This window comes from Neodiprion pinetum, chromosome 5 (genome assembly GCF_021155775.2).
Source record: "Neodiprion pinetum isolate iyNeoPine1 chromosome 5, iyNeoPine1.2, whole genome shotgun sequence".
NCBI lineage: Eukaryota > Metazoa > Arthropoda > Insecta > Hymenoptera > Diprionidae > Neodiprion > Neodiprion pinetum.
The window spans coordinates 8,027,062-8,037,556 of NC_060236.1; the positions used below are offsets into that span (position 1 = coordinate 8,027,062).

Sequence of the window (10,495 nt, forward strand, 5' to 3'; positions counted from 1 at the left end):
AAACTACTTGAGCGAAAAATTACTCCTGGTATCAGGAGCGTATCTGAGCCAAGGAGGTCGATAAAAGACAGGGACAAATTGATTGACAGCATGTGATGTACAAGAAATTCTTTTTAATTGTTTCTTCTCCATTTTCGCGACATGACTGCCGCGACGTTTGAGATACTCATTTCTGGTGTCCCTACAATTTAATTAGTCTCGACCCTACCCTGCTCTGCCCTGCCCTGCCCTGCCCTACCCTACCCTATACTCTACCCTATACCCTACCCTACCCTACCCTACCCTACCCTACCCTACCCTACCCTACCCTAATTCTACCCTAATTCTACCCTAATTCTACTCCAAGTCCCACTCTAACTCCTACTGCGACTCCTAACACTCCTACTATTACACCTACTCCTACTCCTGATCCTGATCCTACTCCTGATCCTACCCTTCCTACTTCTTATCCTATTCCTGATCCTACACCTGATACTACTCCTACTCCTACTTCTACTCCTACTCTTACTCCCACTCCTACTCCCACTCCTACTCCTACTCCTACTTCCAATCCTACTTCTACTCTTACTTCTACTTCTCCTACTTCTACTGTAACTCCTACTCCTATACTCCTACTCCCACACCTACTTCTCCTACTTCTACTCCAACTCCTACTCCTACTCCTACTCCTACTTCTCCCCTAACTACTGCTAAAAGTCTTACTCCTATTTCTACTCCCGCCTATCACCTTCTACTACCGCCTACCACCTCCCTTACACTCGTCCGCCTAGTCCTCTGCCTTCTCCTCTCTCAGTCACCTTCTATCACCGCCAGCCACCTCCGACCACCTCCAACCACCGTCAACCACCTCCAACGACCACCGCTAACCAGCTCGAGTTATACCTTTAATAGTAACAAATATTTTCAGTGTAGGAACACATCAAAAATATTTTGTAAGGATTAATATAAATAATTAATTAATTAATAATATAACAAATTTGTTTGGCGCATTCATAGCTCCTGAATTTGGACTTGCGCGGAGAATGAATTGAAATAATTTATTGTCAATGTGACAAGTGTCAAAAATTTTGGATCAAATATAATTACAATTGCCATTGAATATTAATAAATATGTTTAACTCACCGACAACAAATCCTCGTCCTCCTCGTCCACCTTGTTCTCCTCGTCTTCTTCGTCCTCCTCTTCGTCCACCTCCGACCACCTCCAACGACCACCGCTAACCACCTTCGGTTATACCTGGAATATTAATCCACATTTTCAGTATGAGAACACATCAAAAATATTGTGTATGGATTAATATAATTAATTAATTAATCCATAATAGAATAAATTTTATTAGCGCAATTATACTATAGCTGAATTTGTGCTTGCGCGAAAAATGAATTGAAATAATTTATTGTAAACGTGACAAGCTCAATAAATTTGAGATAAAATATAATTACAATTGCTATTAAATATTACAAAAATGTTAAACTCACCGAGCACAAATCCTTGTCCTCCTCGTTCACCTTGTTCTCGTCTTCCTCGACCTCCTCCTCGTCCACCTCCGACCACCTCCAACCACCGTCAACCATCTCCAACGACCACCGCTAACCACCTCGGGTTATACCTTAAATAGTAATAAACATTTTCAGTGTAAGAACACATCAAAAATATTATGCAAGGATCAATATAATTTTTTTATCGACACATTCTACCGAGAAGATTATGATAAAATTACAAAATATTATAGAAATTATATTACCGCATTGATAGCTACTGAATTTGGGCTTGCGAGAAAAATGAATTGAAATAATTTATTGCAAACGTGACAAGTTTAAAAAATATCAGATAAAATATAATTACAATTGACATTAAATATTATAAAATTGTTTTACTCACCATGCACAAATAGTAACATAGTTTCTAATTACCGGATTACATGAAAATAGATGATTATAATTATTCATTCTGTACTTTCGTCGTGTACAAAAGATTGAAAACTGAAAGCAATCAATAATTATATAGCTAAATATTTAAGTCACACCGAAAGAAGCTCAATAATCAAATCAGATAATGCAGAAAAAATATCTTCCATATCGGTTCAAAGTGGAAACCGGGTTCTCCAAATGCTGCCATATGAAAGATCGGGAAAAGTACAACTATTTTTTTTTTCAAATCAATCAAATACGATAATTTTCAAGCGAAACGTTGACTGTCGGTTATTTTTTTTCAATGGGAGATAACTCACGAAGCATTTCAAAATTCTGAATGTATTGTAACTCACATTTGGACAGCACAAGAAAAATTTACTTATCATCAATTGTCGCAAAATTGCGAAGTTATTAACTGGACATTGAAGCGCCTCGCCGCTGGAATCTAGAGTTGCTAGGAAAGATGGAGTGCGTAAATTTTGTCTGAAATGTAAAAACTAAAATTACTTTGAATTGACATATAGTTTTATCATCGATGAACTAAATAACTCATAAAACAACGTTAAATCACATTCATTTTCGCTCAAAAATTTCTTGGTAAAAATCGTCACCTTTTATGTTTGAGCTCGACAAATAATAGGATATCACGGTTTTTTGGGTTATTTTGGTACATCGATAATAGAATGATGCGCGAATTAAAAATAACTAGTTTTAAAACACTCGCTCTGTAAAGCTCGCTCGGGTTCGGATGCCTAGTGTAACTGGTTTTGCGCTCGTGCGCTCGCTGACTCGTTGTCAGTGTTTTACCAAATGACATAATTGTAGGGGAGACTGGGGCACGATGATTTCCTAAAAATTCTGGTATTCGCTTCACAGTATACAGAATGAACACTGCCTTTGCACATGTGACGCAAACCGCATCTGCCATTAAGATTTTTTCTATGTAATGCTACAAATCACGTTTACACATACATGTAAGTTTAACGTATTGTGATTTTATGACAATTAATTTCGTCAAAAAATACCACAGAACAATCAGCTAAGTGCTGACAGATTTGAAATACTAGGCACAGCAATTCTATCTCCAATTGAACGAAGTTATTGTCATGTATTCCTGTATGTATACAGTGCCAACCACTCACCAATTGCAATTTGTTGATCCTGGTCGTTCGTTTCTTTTTCTGATTCAAAATGTTATCTGAAGCATGCATATTGGATTGCTAGCACAGAACACGACGTTTTCAATAATCAAACTTGTAAACTTGAAAATTAGTCCGGAGGGTCAAAATTGAAGTCACCGGGTCAAGGACCTGGAAAACCGGAACTACGGAACGCTTGTTCTGGAAGTCGAGTTTTTCCCAGTAGTGGACCAGGAGCGCAGAAACCACGGAGCGTTTGTCCTGGAAGTCGAGTTTCACCAGGTAGCGGACCTGGAGCATAGAAACTACAGAGCTCTTGTCCTGGAAATCGAGCTCCACTAGGTAGTGGACCTTGAGCGCAGGAACCATGGAGTGCTACGAAAAACTGGAGAACTACGGAGCGCTTGTCCTGGAAGTCGAGTTCCTCCAGGTAGTGAACCTGGAGCGCAGAAGCCACGGAGCGTTTGTCCTGGAACTCGAGTTGCACCAGGAAGCCGACGCGGAGCGCAGGATCCAGGAGGTAGAGAACCCGGTACTCGAAATCTGCGGAGCGCGATTCTCATCCGTCCGCTCAACTGCGCGGTTGTTTCCAGACTGAGGAATTCGGCTAGCTGATTACGATAGATCGATGACGTCAAGAGAAAAAAAATCTTGAGTGACGTCACTTTCTGAACATCCCACGAACATCCGAACATCCAAACTTTGGTTTCGAACCTCAATACTATGTATGATGTATGATGATGTACGATGTATGATGTATGATGTATGATGTACGATGATATGATATGATGTATAATGATTTTAGTTTTTACATTTTACAGACAAGATATACGCACTTTACCTTTCCTGTCGATTTCCGACTCAAGCGGCTAGGCCCTTCGATGGTCAGCCGTTGCATGAAGACTAGAGGTACTTCATGAGCCGTTGACTTAAGATATATTCTTCAGTTAACGGGTCAGCTAATAACGCTGCCGTTCTACAACAGTTGGATGATAAAAATTTTTGCTCGTACCTTTCAAATGCTTGTTAAAATACGCTCGAAGTTTTAAGAAGCTCCGTTCTATCTCTCCCTATCAAAAAAAAAATCGCCGACAATCGCCTTTTTAAGTTGTTAAATCAGGACACTGCGTTCAAAATTAGCGCATCCGTGATGTATTAAAGTTGCTCTGATCGAATTATTTTTCCATACGAACACTTTTCGAAAAACATTTCTGCTTCTCTACCCGCAACGTAGATACTTCACTTGCGACTAGCTAAATAGTGTTTTTCGATACGAGTGCGCGAAGATTGCAATGCCCGCACAAGCGTGAAGGCGCAGCACGAGCCCGTAGACGAGTTGAAGGGTGAGTGTGGCGCATTCACGCGAGATAGGCATTGCCAGCTTTCACGCGTGTATCGAACTCTATTTTTTGCTACACCTGTAATGGAAAGTCCGACATATACGATTATATTTATACGAAACCACGGCACGATGTCTGTTCAGTAACGATGCCGAGCACAGCAAAGAGTGACAAACTATTCCGTCGGTGGCGCTAGTGCAGCTGTTTGCGAAATGCGCTACTGTGGATAAAAGCGCGACCGTCTTTTTCGCACACCGCTAGCAATGTGCGAAAGTTTATCTTATACCGCCGGAAATGTGCGAAGGTTTTTTTCTCACACCGCTAGCAGTGCGCGAAAGTTTTTCCCGCACATGTGTATAAAAGACTACTTTCGGTGCTTGTAAATGGTGCATAAAAATGGACTTTCCATGCATGTGTTGCAAAAAACAGCGTTTCGACTCTATACCTACGAAAATTCAAGATCGAGAGAGCAAACGAAAAGTTGTTGGAATAATTATGAATATTAATGTTATGGAATACATCGAGCGCGATTATCTCATATTCTCTGATCGTTCGTAGAGATTATGGTCCATGAATGAATTTACAATCCCTCGTCGAAACGTGGCCCAATTGTTTTGTCTGTCATATTATATAGAATACTGTGTCAACACCGGATTGGCCAATGAATGGCTTCCGCTCCAAAGGAAAAATCGTTTGAACACTTGATATGAATGCGCTCAATGCGATGCTGGCAGTGGTTGACATGCCTATTTGGACTAACCGTGTTATAAACGGGTACGCCGGTCATTTTAAACATTTCGAAATCAACAACTCACTCAGTAATAAGCTATATGAAAATGTGATAAACTGAATAATTTCTAATGATATTTCAGTCGCGTCTCGTCATTTTATGTCCAACACGCGCTGTTACAAAGTGAACAAAACCATGTACAAGACAATAGTAGTGATTCTCTGTGTACTGCACGCCGTTTATGGAGGACCAGAAGAAGAGGAAGGTGTAAAATACGCTAATAAATGCGAAGGTAAATACCTTGAATTCGAAACATTGATATCACTTTGGCGAAATCGAATAATAATCACTGGGAAGTTTGTAACTTAACCTAAACTAAAATAACCTCATAACACGATGAAAACCGTTTATTAACTTTCTTGGATTGCTTCAAATATTCTCACTTATCCATTTTACTATTTTTCTTGTAGTGTGCAAAGTTCTTGCCACGGAGCTCGAGGCTCGGTTGGAAGAAACAGGAAAGTCTCGAGATGTTTTGGAAATAGGTTACTCGGTAGACGACGTGGCTCCTAAGAAGAAGAAAGAATACAAGAAATCGTAGGTTTGCTCTTTATGTTTTATTTCAGTATTTTTGTGATCTGCTAAACTGGAATTCATTTTCTTTCAGAGAACTGAGATTGGTTGAATCTCTCGAGGGAATATGCGAAAGAATACTCGAATACAATATTCATAAGGAAAGGGAAGACAGCACCAGGTTTTCCAAGGGAATGAGTCAAACCTTCAAAACTCTGCATGGTCTAGTGTAAAGTAAACTTTCCCTTTATTACTTCTATTTATTATCTGACACTCACTTTGTTTAGCCAATGTTGCCGTTACCAAATTTTGTCAGTAAGTATTGTAACATTTCTCATTCCCTATTTCTTGGATGCCATTCATGAGAAACACAAAAACTGTTTTTCATACAATCGAGTTTTGTCGATAATTTCAACAGATTTCCACAAACGAAATTCATATTTCTGCAAAGTGAGTGTCAATTTCAACTGTACGTGATGAAGCTGTAAGTTGTGCTCAGTCATCTTACAAGCCAACTATTTTTTTGAATAATTATTTAGCTAAAAGTCTCACATTCGGCAATATTTGCAACTTGAGAGGCAAGTCTTTCTGTTTTCACTTAACTTCAGCCTGATACCGCTATTGATTTACATTTTTTTAATAATGTACTCCTACCTACCTGATAAGGTACTCATACTAGACGACATGAATTATAATATAATTTTATCACAGTTGAAAATGCAATATGTGGAAATGTAGCTTAATCACTGTGTAAAATTATTCTTCGATAAACAGAATTCGAAATGAAGAACTGAAACACCTTACTTTAAAACCACAAGTATCAATGATTAGGAATATTTGAATCCTCATTGAAAACTTATTGTACTTCAAATAAACAAATGTCTGCGAGTTCCAGCTTCATATAAGATATGCAAACAAGAAATTTTTTACATTCACTAAGCTGGACTGAATACTAACTTTGAAATATGATTGCAAATGGAAATTTTAAGGTGATATTAGGTTGTAGCGTGTTAAACTATCAGTCTTTTTTAAAAATTATATTAATCATTGTTTACATAATAGGGACAAGGGTGTAAAGGTCGACTTGGGTATACCATATGAACTTTGGGACAAGCCATCAGTAGAGATAACTACGCTAAAAACTCAGTGTGAGTCTCTACTGGAAAATCATGAAGGTGACATTGAGGAATGGTATTTTGAACATCAAGGAATTATTCCATTGAGCCGGTAAATATACACTTCCGACTACATTAAAAGGGAATGAATTTAGTTAAAAACTGATTTGCAATTCACAGTTGTACATGCATTGCCTGAAACAAGCCAACTATGACATCTAAATGTGGAAAACTGTTATCCTATAACCTAAGATCTATTTATTAATATAGGTAGTAATGAATATTATCTTATTGTATTGTTAATACATATTTAATAATGTGATATTGTTTTTATATAGATATCTGTGTTCCGATCGGGCATTGAAAGGACAAGATGACACTTGCTTAAAGGAAAAGGGTGAAACTGGACGACCTAAAATCGAACAAAAGAAAAATAAGAAGAATTCTCGTAAAAACAATAAAGAAAATGAAAACAGACCAAAGAATGAGAAAGAAGAATTATAAGAATACTTGCGCATAAATAGTTGTAAATAAAAATATTCTTACCAAAACGTTCTCTAAAGAAAATCTTGTACCAGTAATTATACATCCATTTTAAACGAGGTTGAAGTTGATCTAAATATAACGATGCATTTTCAAGAAGACTCGTTATTTTGCAACTTTACTGTTGTGTGAAATTCAGCGACCTAATGGAGCATTAAGAAACTCATATTTGCAAATTCAACCCCTTCAGAGTTGTTCTGAAGCTCTAAAATGGTAACTTTTCATATAATTATTCGTAACGGTAACGTTACTAACTTTACCTGCGTTATTATAAAGTTTCTATTTTAGAGATGTGTAAAGAAAAGTTATAATTTTCAATAGTGCGAATTTATTATATCGATTTCATTTATACCATAATTAAACAAAATTGTTGTGACTCATTTTATAATAAATCAGTTTTTATAGCTAATTACCGTGATTATTTTTTTTCCTCTGGATCTTGTGCAAATGATTTTTTCCTATCATGTAATAAGTTACTCATGTGTTTGTGCATTAAATAACTCAGTTTAGCATTACCAGCATAAAATATAACAAATCAGCGTCAAGAGTAGTCTTTTTTTTTACCAAAATAAATATGTCAAAGTTGATAGTATTATTTGTCATATTATTAAATTGGGGAAAACAATCTTTGGAAGTTTCTTTATGGGCAGCCAGAGCCAAGAGTAGCCAATTCCCCTGGTTAATTCAATTTCAAACAATTATTCCTTGCGGTGGAATACTGGTTTCTCCTGACTGGGTTCTTACAGCTGCGCAATGCGTTCAGTTCAACCGAAATGTACGTATTACATACGTTTGTACTGTTTATTAATTTGAACTTTGGAACTATAGAATCCTTTCTCAGATATATTTGCTAACACTATAATGCCCAAAGTTCATGCAAATGATTACAAATGAGTGTATACTCAGACTTCTCTATTCAATTACAGTCCATCACCTTATATGCCACAGGGCTGAATGGCACACAGTCAGGACAAACGATCGGAGTAAAAGCGACGTACATATTCCCAGAATACCAAGCTTACTCAACGACACATGACAAGGAGCATAATATTGCTCTGCTAAAATTAATACAACCATTTGATATGTGCGACGACAACGTCAAACTTCTAGACGTGTCCCCAATTCGACTAGATGATTACTATAAGACATGTTTCATATTTGGATGGCAAAGCTATGTCGCTCCATCGACAAAAGTTTTAGCAAAGCCGATCCAGTACAGTCACGTGCTTCTTAATTCTTGGGAAGTATGTATGTACATGCTCAAGGGGAATACCAGCTATAACAATGTCTTCTGCGCCATTGTGGACGCGAAAGATGGAATAAAAGCATGTGCAGGAAATCCTGGATCCCCAGTTGTCTGCGAAGATCAATATCAGCAGATGACTTTATTAGGAATTGCCTCTTGGTCCAATTTCTCATTGGACTGCGCTGGGATCCCTACTTATCTAGGACTTAGTGTATTCAGGTAAAATGAGAGTACCATAAATTTGACACAGCGTAATGTGCCATGGAAAACATTTTCACATTCCAGATCATGGATCAATGATTTAATATTAAACGATAAAGTAATGGAGGAACGAAACAATGATGGTAAACCCAACAAAAATACCTGTAGACATGATCAACATCCGGGCAGTATGACGGCTGGCACTAACATTTGGAATTATTCAAACTTGTCGAGGTTTAGATTGAACATCGATCAGAAACCCATTGATAGACTTTGGAAGCCACTATGGACAGAAATCGTCGAAAAAGAGATTCATGAACAAGGTTCCAGTTTGTCAAAAATTCCAGTTATTCCTCCCAGACTAGAAAACGCAGTATATACCAACTATAGCAGACTTAATTCAAAGTATGGAATACCCTTTGATATCCTGAGACGAAGGGATGAAGATAATTTTAAGCAGTACCAAGAAGTTGGCCAAAGTAGAGAAACTGCCAATAGAATGGTGGATACTGTGGCTGAATTTCCAGCGGTGCAAATCAAGTCTAGTCATTCAGGAGATAAAAATATTGAAAAAAATCATGACAAAGAGATACGAAAATCCACAACAATAAGCGCAGGCGATGAATTGTATGATTTAGACTTTATGATGCCATTAGATGAAGATTACTTGTTCGGGCGATCGCATACATTGCATTTCCAATCAAGATGGTTTTGTACAACACTTTATCTTGTGACTGTAGTCTATTTTATTTTCTGATTATTTAACAATGTTTTACCGGTGAAAATAATTATGTATCCACGGCATCAAAATGTTGACAACATCTTACCATTATCTTTTTCCAAAGACAGTTTATAAAAACTTTATGCTACTATTAGATTTCAAAATATTTCCAGACCATACAAGTAGAGTAATTATCCACTCTTACAATGTTATTTTCTTGCTCTCTCCCTTCTCAGGCTTGCCTTTGCCACGTAGAACTCTCAAACGTTTCATCTCATCTTTAAAGTCCTCGTGTTCATCTCTGAATAGACCATACTCGCGAAGTCTCATCATTAATTTTCCAATTTCGGGATGCCTTGGATACCAATCGACGACCTCTTGCCGTTTATTCATAGGCTTTGCACTGAACAACTTAACGACCTTCATTGATGGTGCATTTGTAGTTCGGACCACTTCTCCAAATATTTTGTTGCTCAGACGATTCATGCGATTTGCATAATTTGTTGTAACTTTAGCAAGATCGACGTAACGGCTCATTCTCAGTACCTCTATTATATCCTAACGAATTTGAAAAGTTTTTGAAGTCATTGTCCATACATTGCGTATCAATCGAAAAGATAAACGATCAATCTAGATGTCAATAGTTCTATACGATTTACTCTCTTTTTTATCCATTTTCTTAACGTTAATTGAATTTAATACGGTAAGAGATTGTAACTAATGCATTTTCTGAATAGAAACTTGAATTAAAACTTATTGTTGACATTTAATTAAAGCATATTTTTTGTAACTATGAGGGTAAAATACTTACGGTTTGGTCTCAATACTTCTACCTCTTGCTGAATAATACAGCAAAAATTAGACAGAGCGAATCGCGAATCTGCGGGAACCAGTTCTCCGTTTTTTGATAGGTTATGTCTTCGAACGGGCTGACTACTGACTTCATTGAACGGGTTAGGTTAGCTTGGCTTAG

The 10,495-nt window shown here is 37.4% G+C and overlaps 2 protein-coding genes and 1 long non-coding RNA gene across 4 annotated transcripts; 1 reads left to right on the forward strand and 2 right to left on the reverse strand.

Moving 5' to 3' along the window:
- Window positions 1-326: 326 nt before the first annotated feature.
- LOC138191009 (uncharacterized) lies at window positions 327-1,975 on the reverse strand. Its single transcript, XR_011177229.1, has 4 exons — window positions 1,883-1,975; window positions 1,480-1,610; window positions 1,124-1,237; window positions 327-882 (listed from the first exon to the last, which is right to left on the reverse strand). It is a non-coding gene; the product is annotated as an uncharacterized lncRNA (long non-coding RNA).
- A 2,891-nt stretch (window positions 1,976-4,866) lies between these two features.
- CNPYb (protein canopy b) lies at window positions 4,867-7,763 on the forward strand. 2 transcript variants are annotated; one of them, XM_046628922.2, is made up of 6 exons: window positions 4,867-5,167; window positions 5,266-5,415; window positions 5,594-5,720; window positions 5,791-5,925; window positions 6,759-6,923; window positions 7,150-7,763. In XM_046628922.2, exons 2-6 carry the CDS (start codon window positions 5,283-5,285, stop codon window positions 7,313-7,315), a joined length of 726 nt encoding a protein of 241 aa, XP_046484878.1. In that variant the 5' UTR covers window positions 4,867-5,167; window positions 5,266-5,282; the 3' UTR covers window positions 7,316-7,763. The 2 variants fall into 2 exon arrangements, with proteins under 2 accessions (XP_046484878.1, XP_046484877.1); XM_046628921.2 differs by having other exon boundaries at window positions 4,871-5,415.
- Window positions 7,764-9,523: 1,760 nt separating this feature from the next.
- Window positions 9,524-10,493, reverse strand: mRpS33 (mitochondrial ribosomal protein S33). The gene is made up of 2 exons (XM_046628923.2): window positions 10,334-10,493; window positions 9,524-10,080 (listed from the first exon to the last, which is right to left on the reverse strand). Exon 2 carries the CDS (start codon window positions 10,057-10,059, stop codon window positions 9,724-9,726), a length of 336 nt encoding a protein of 111 aa, XP_046484879.1. The 5' UTR covers window positions 10,060-10,080; window positions 10,334-10,493; the 3' UTR covers window positions 9,524-9,723.
- Between the last annotated feature and the right edge of the window lie 2 nt (window positions 10,494-10,495).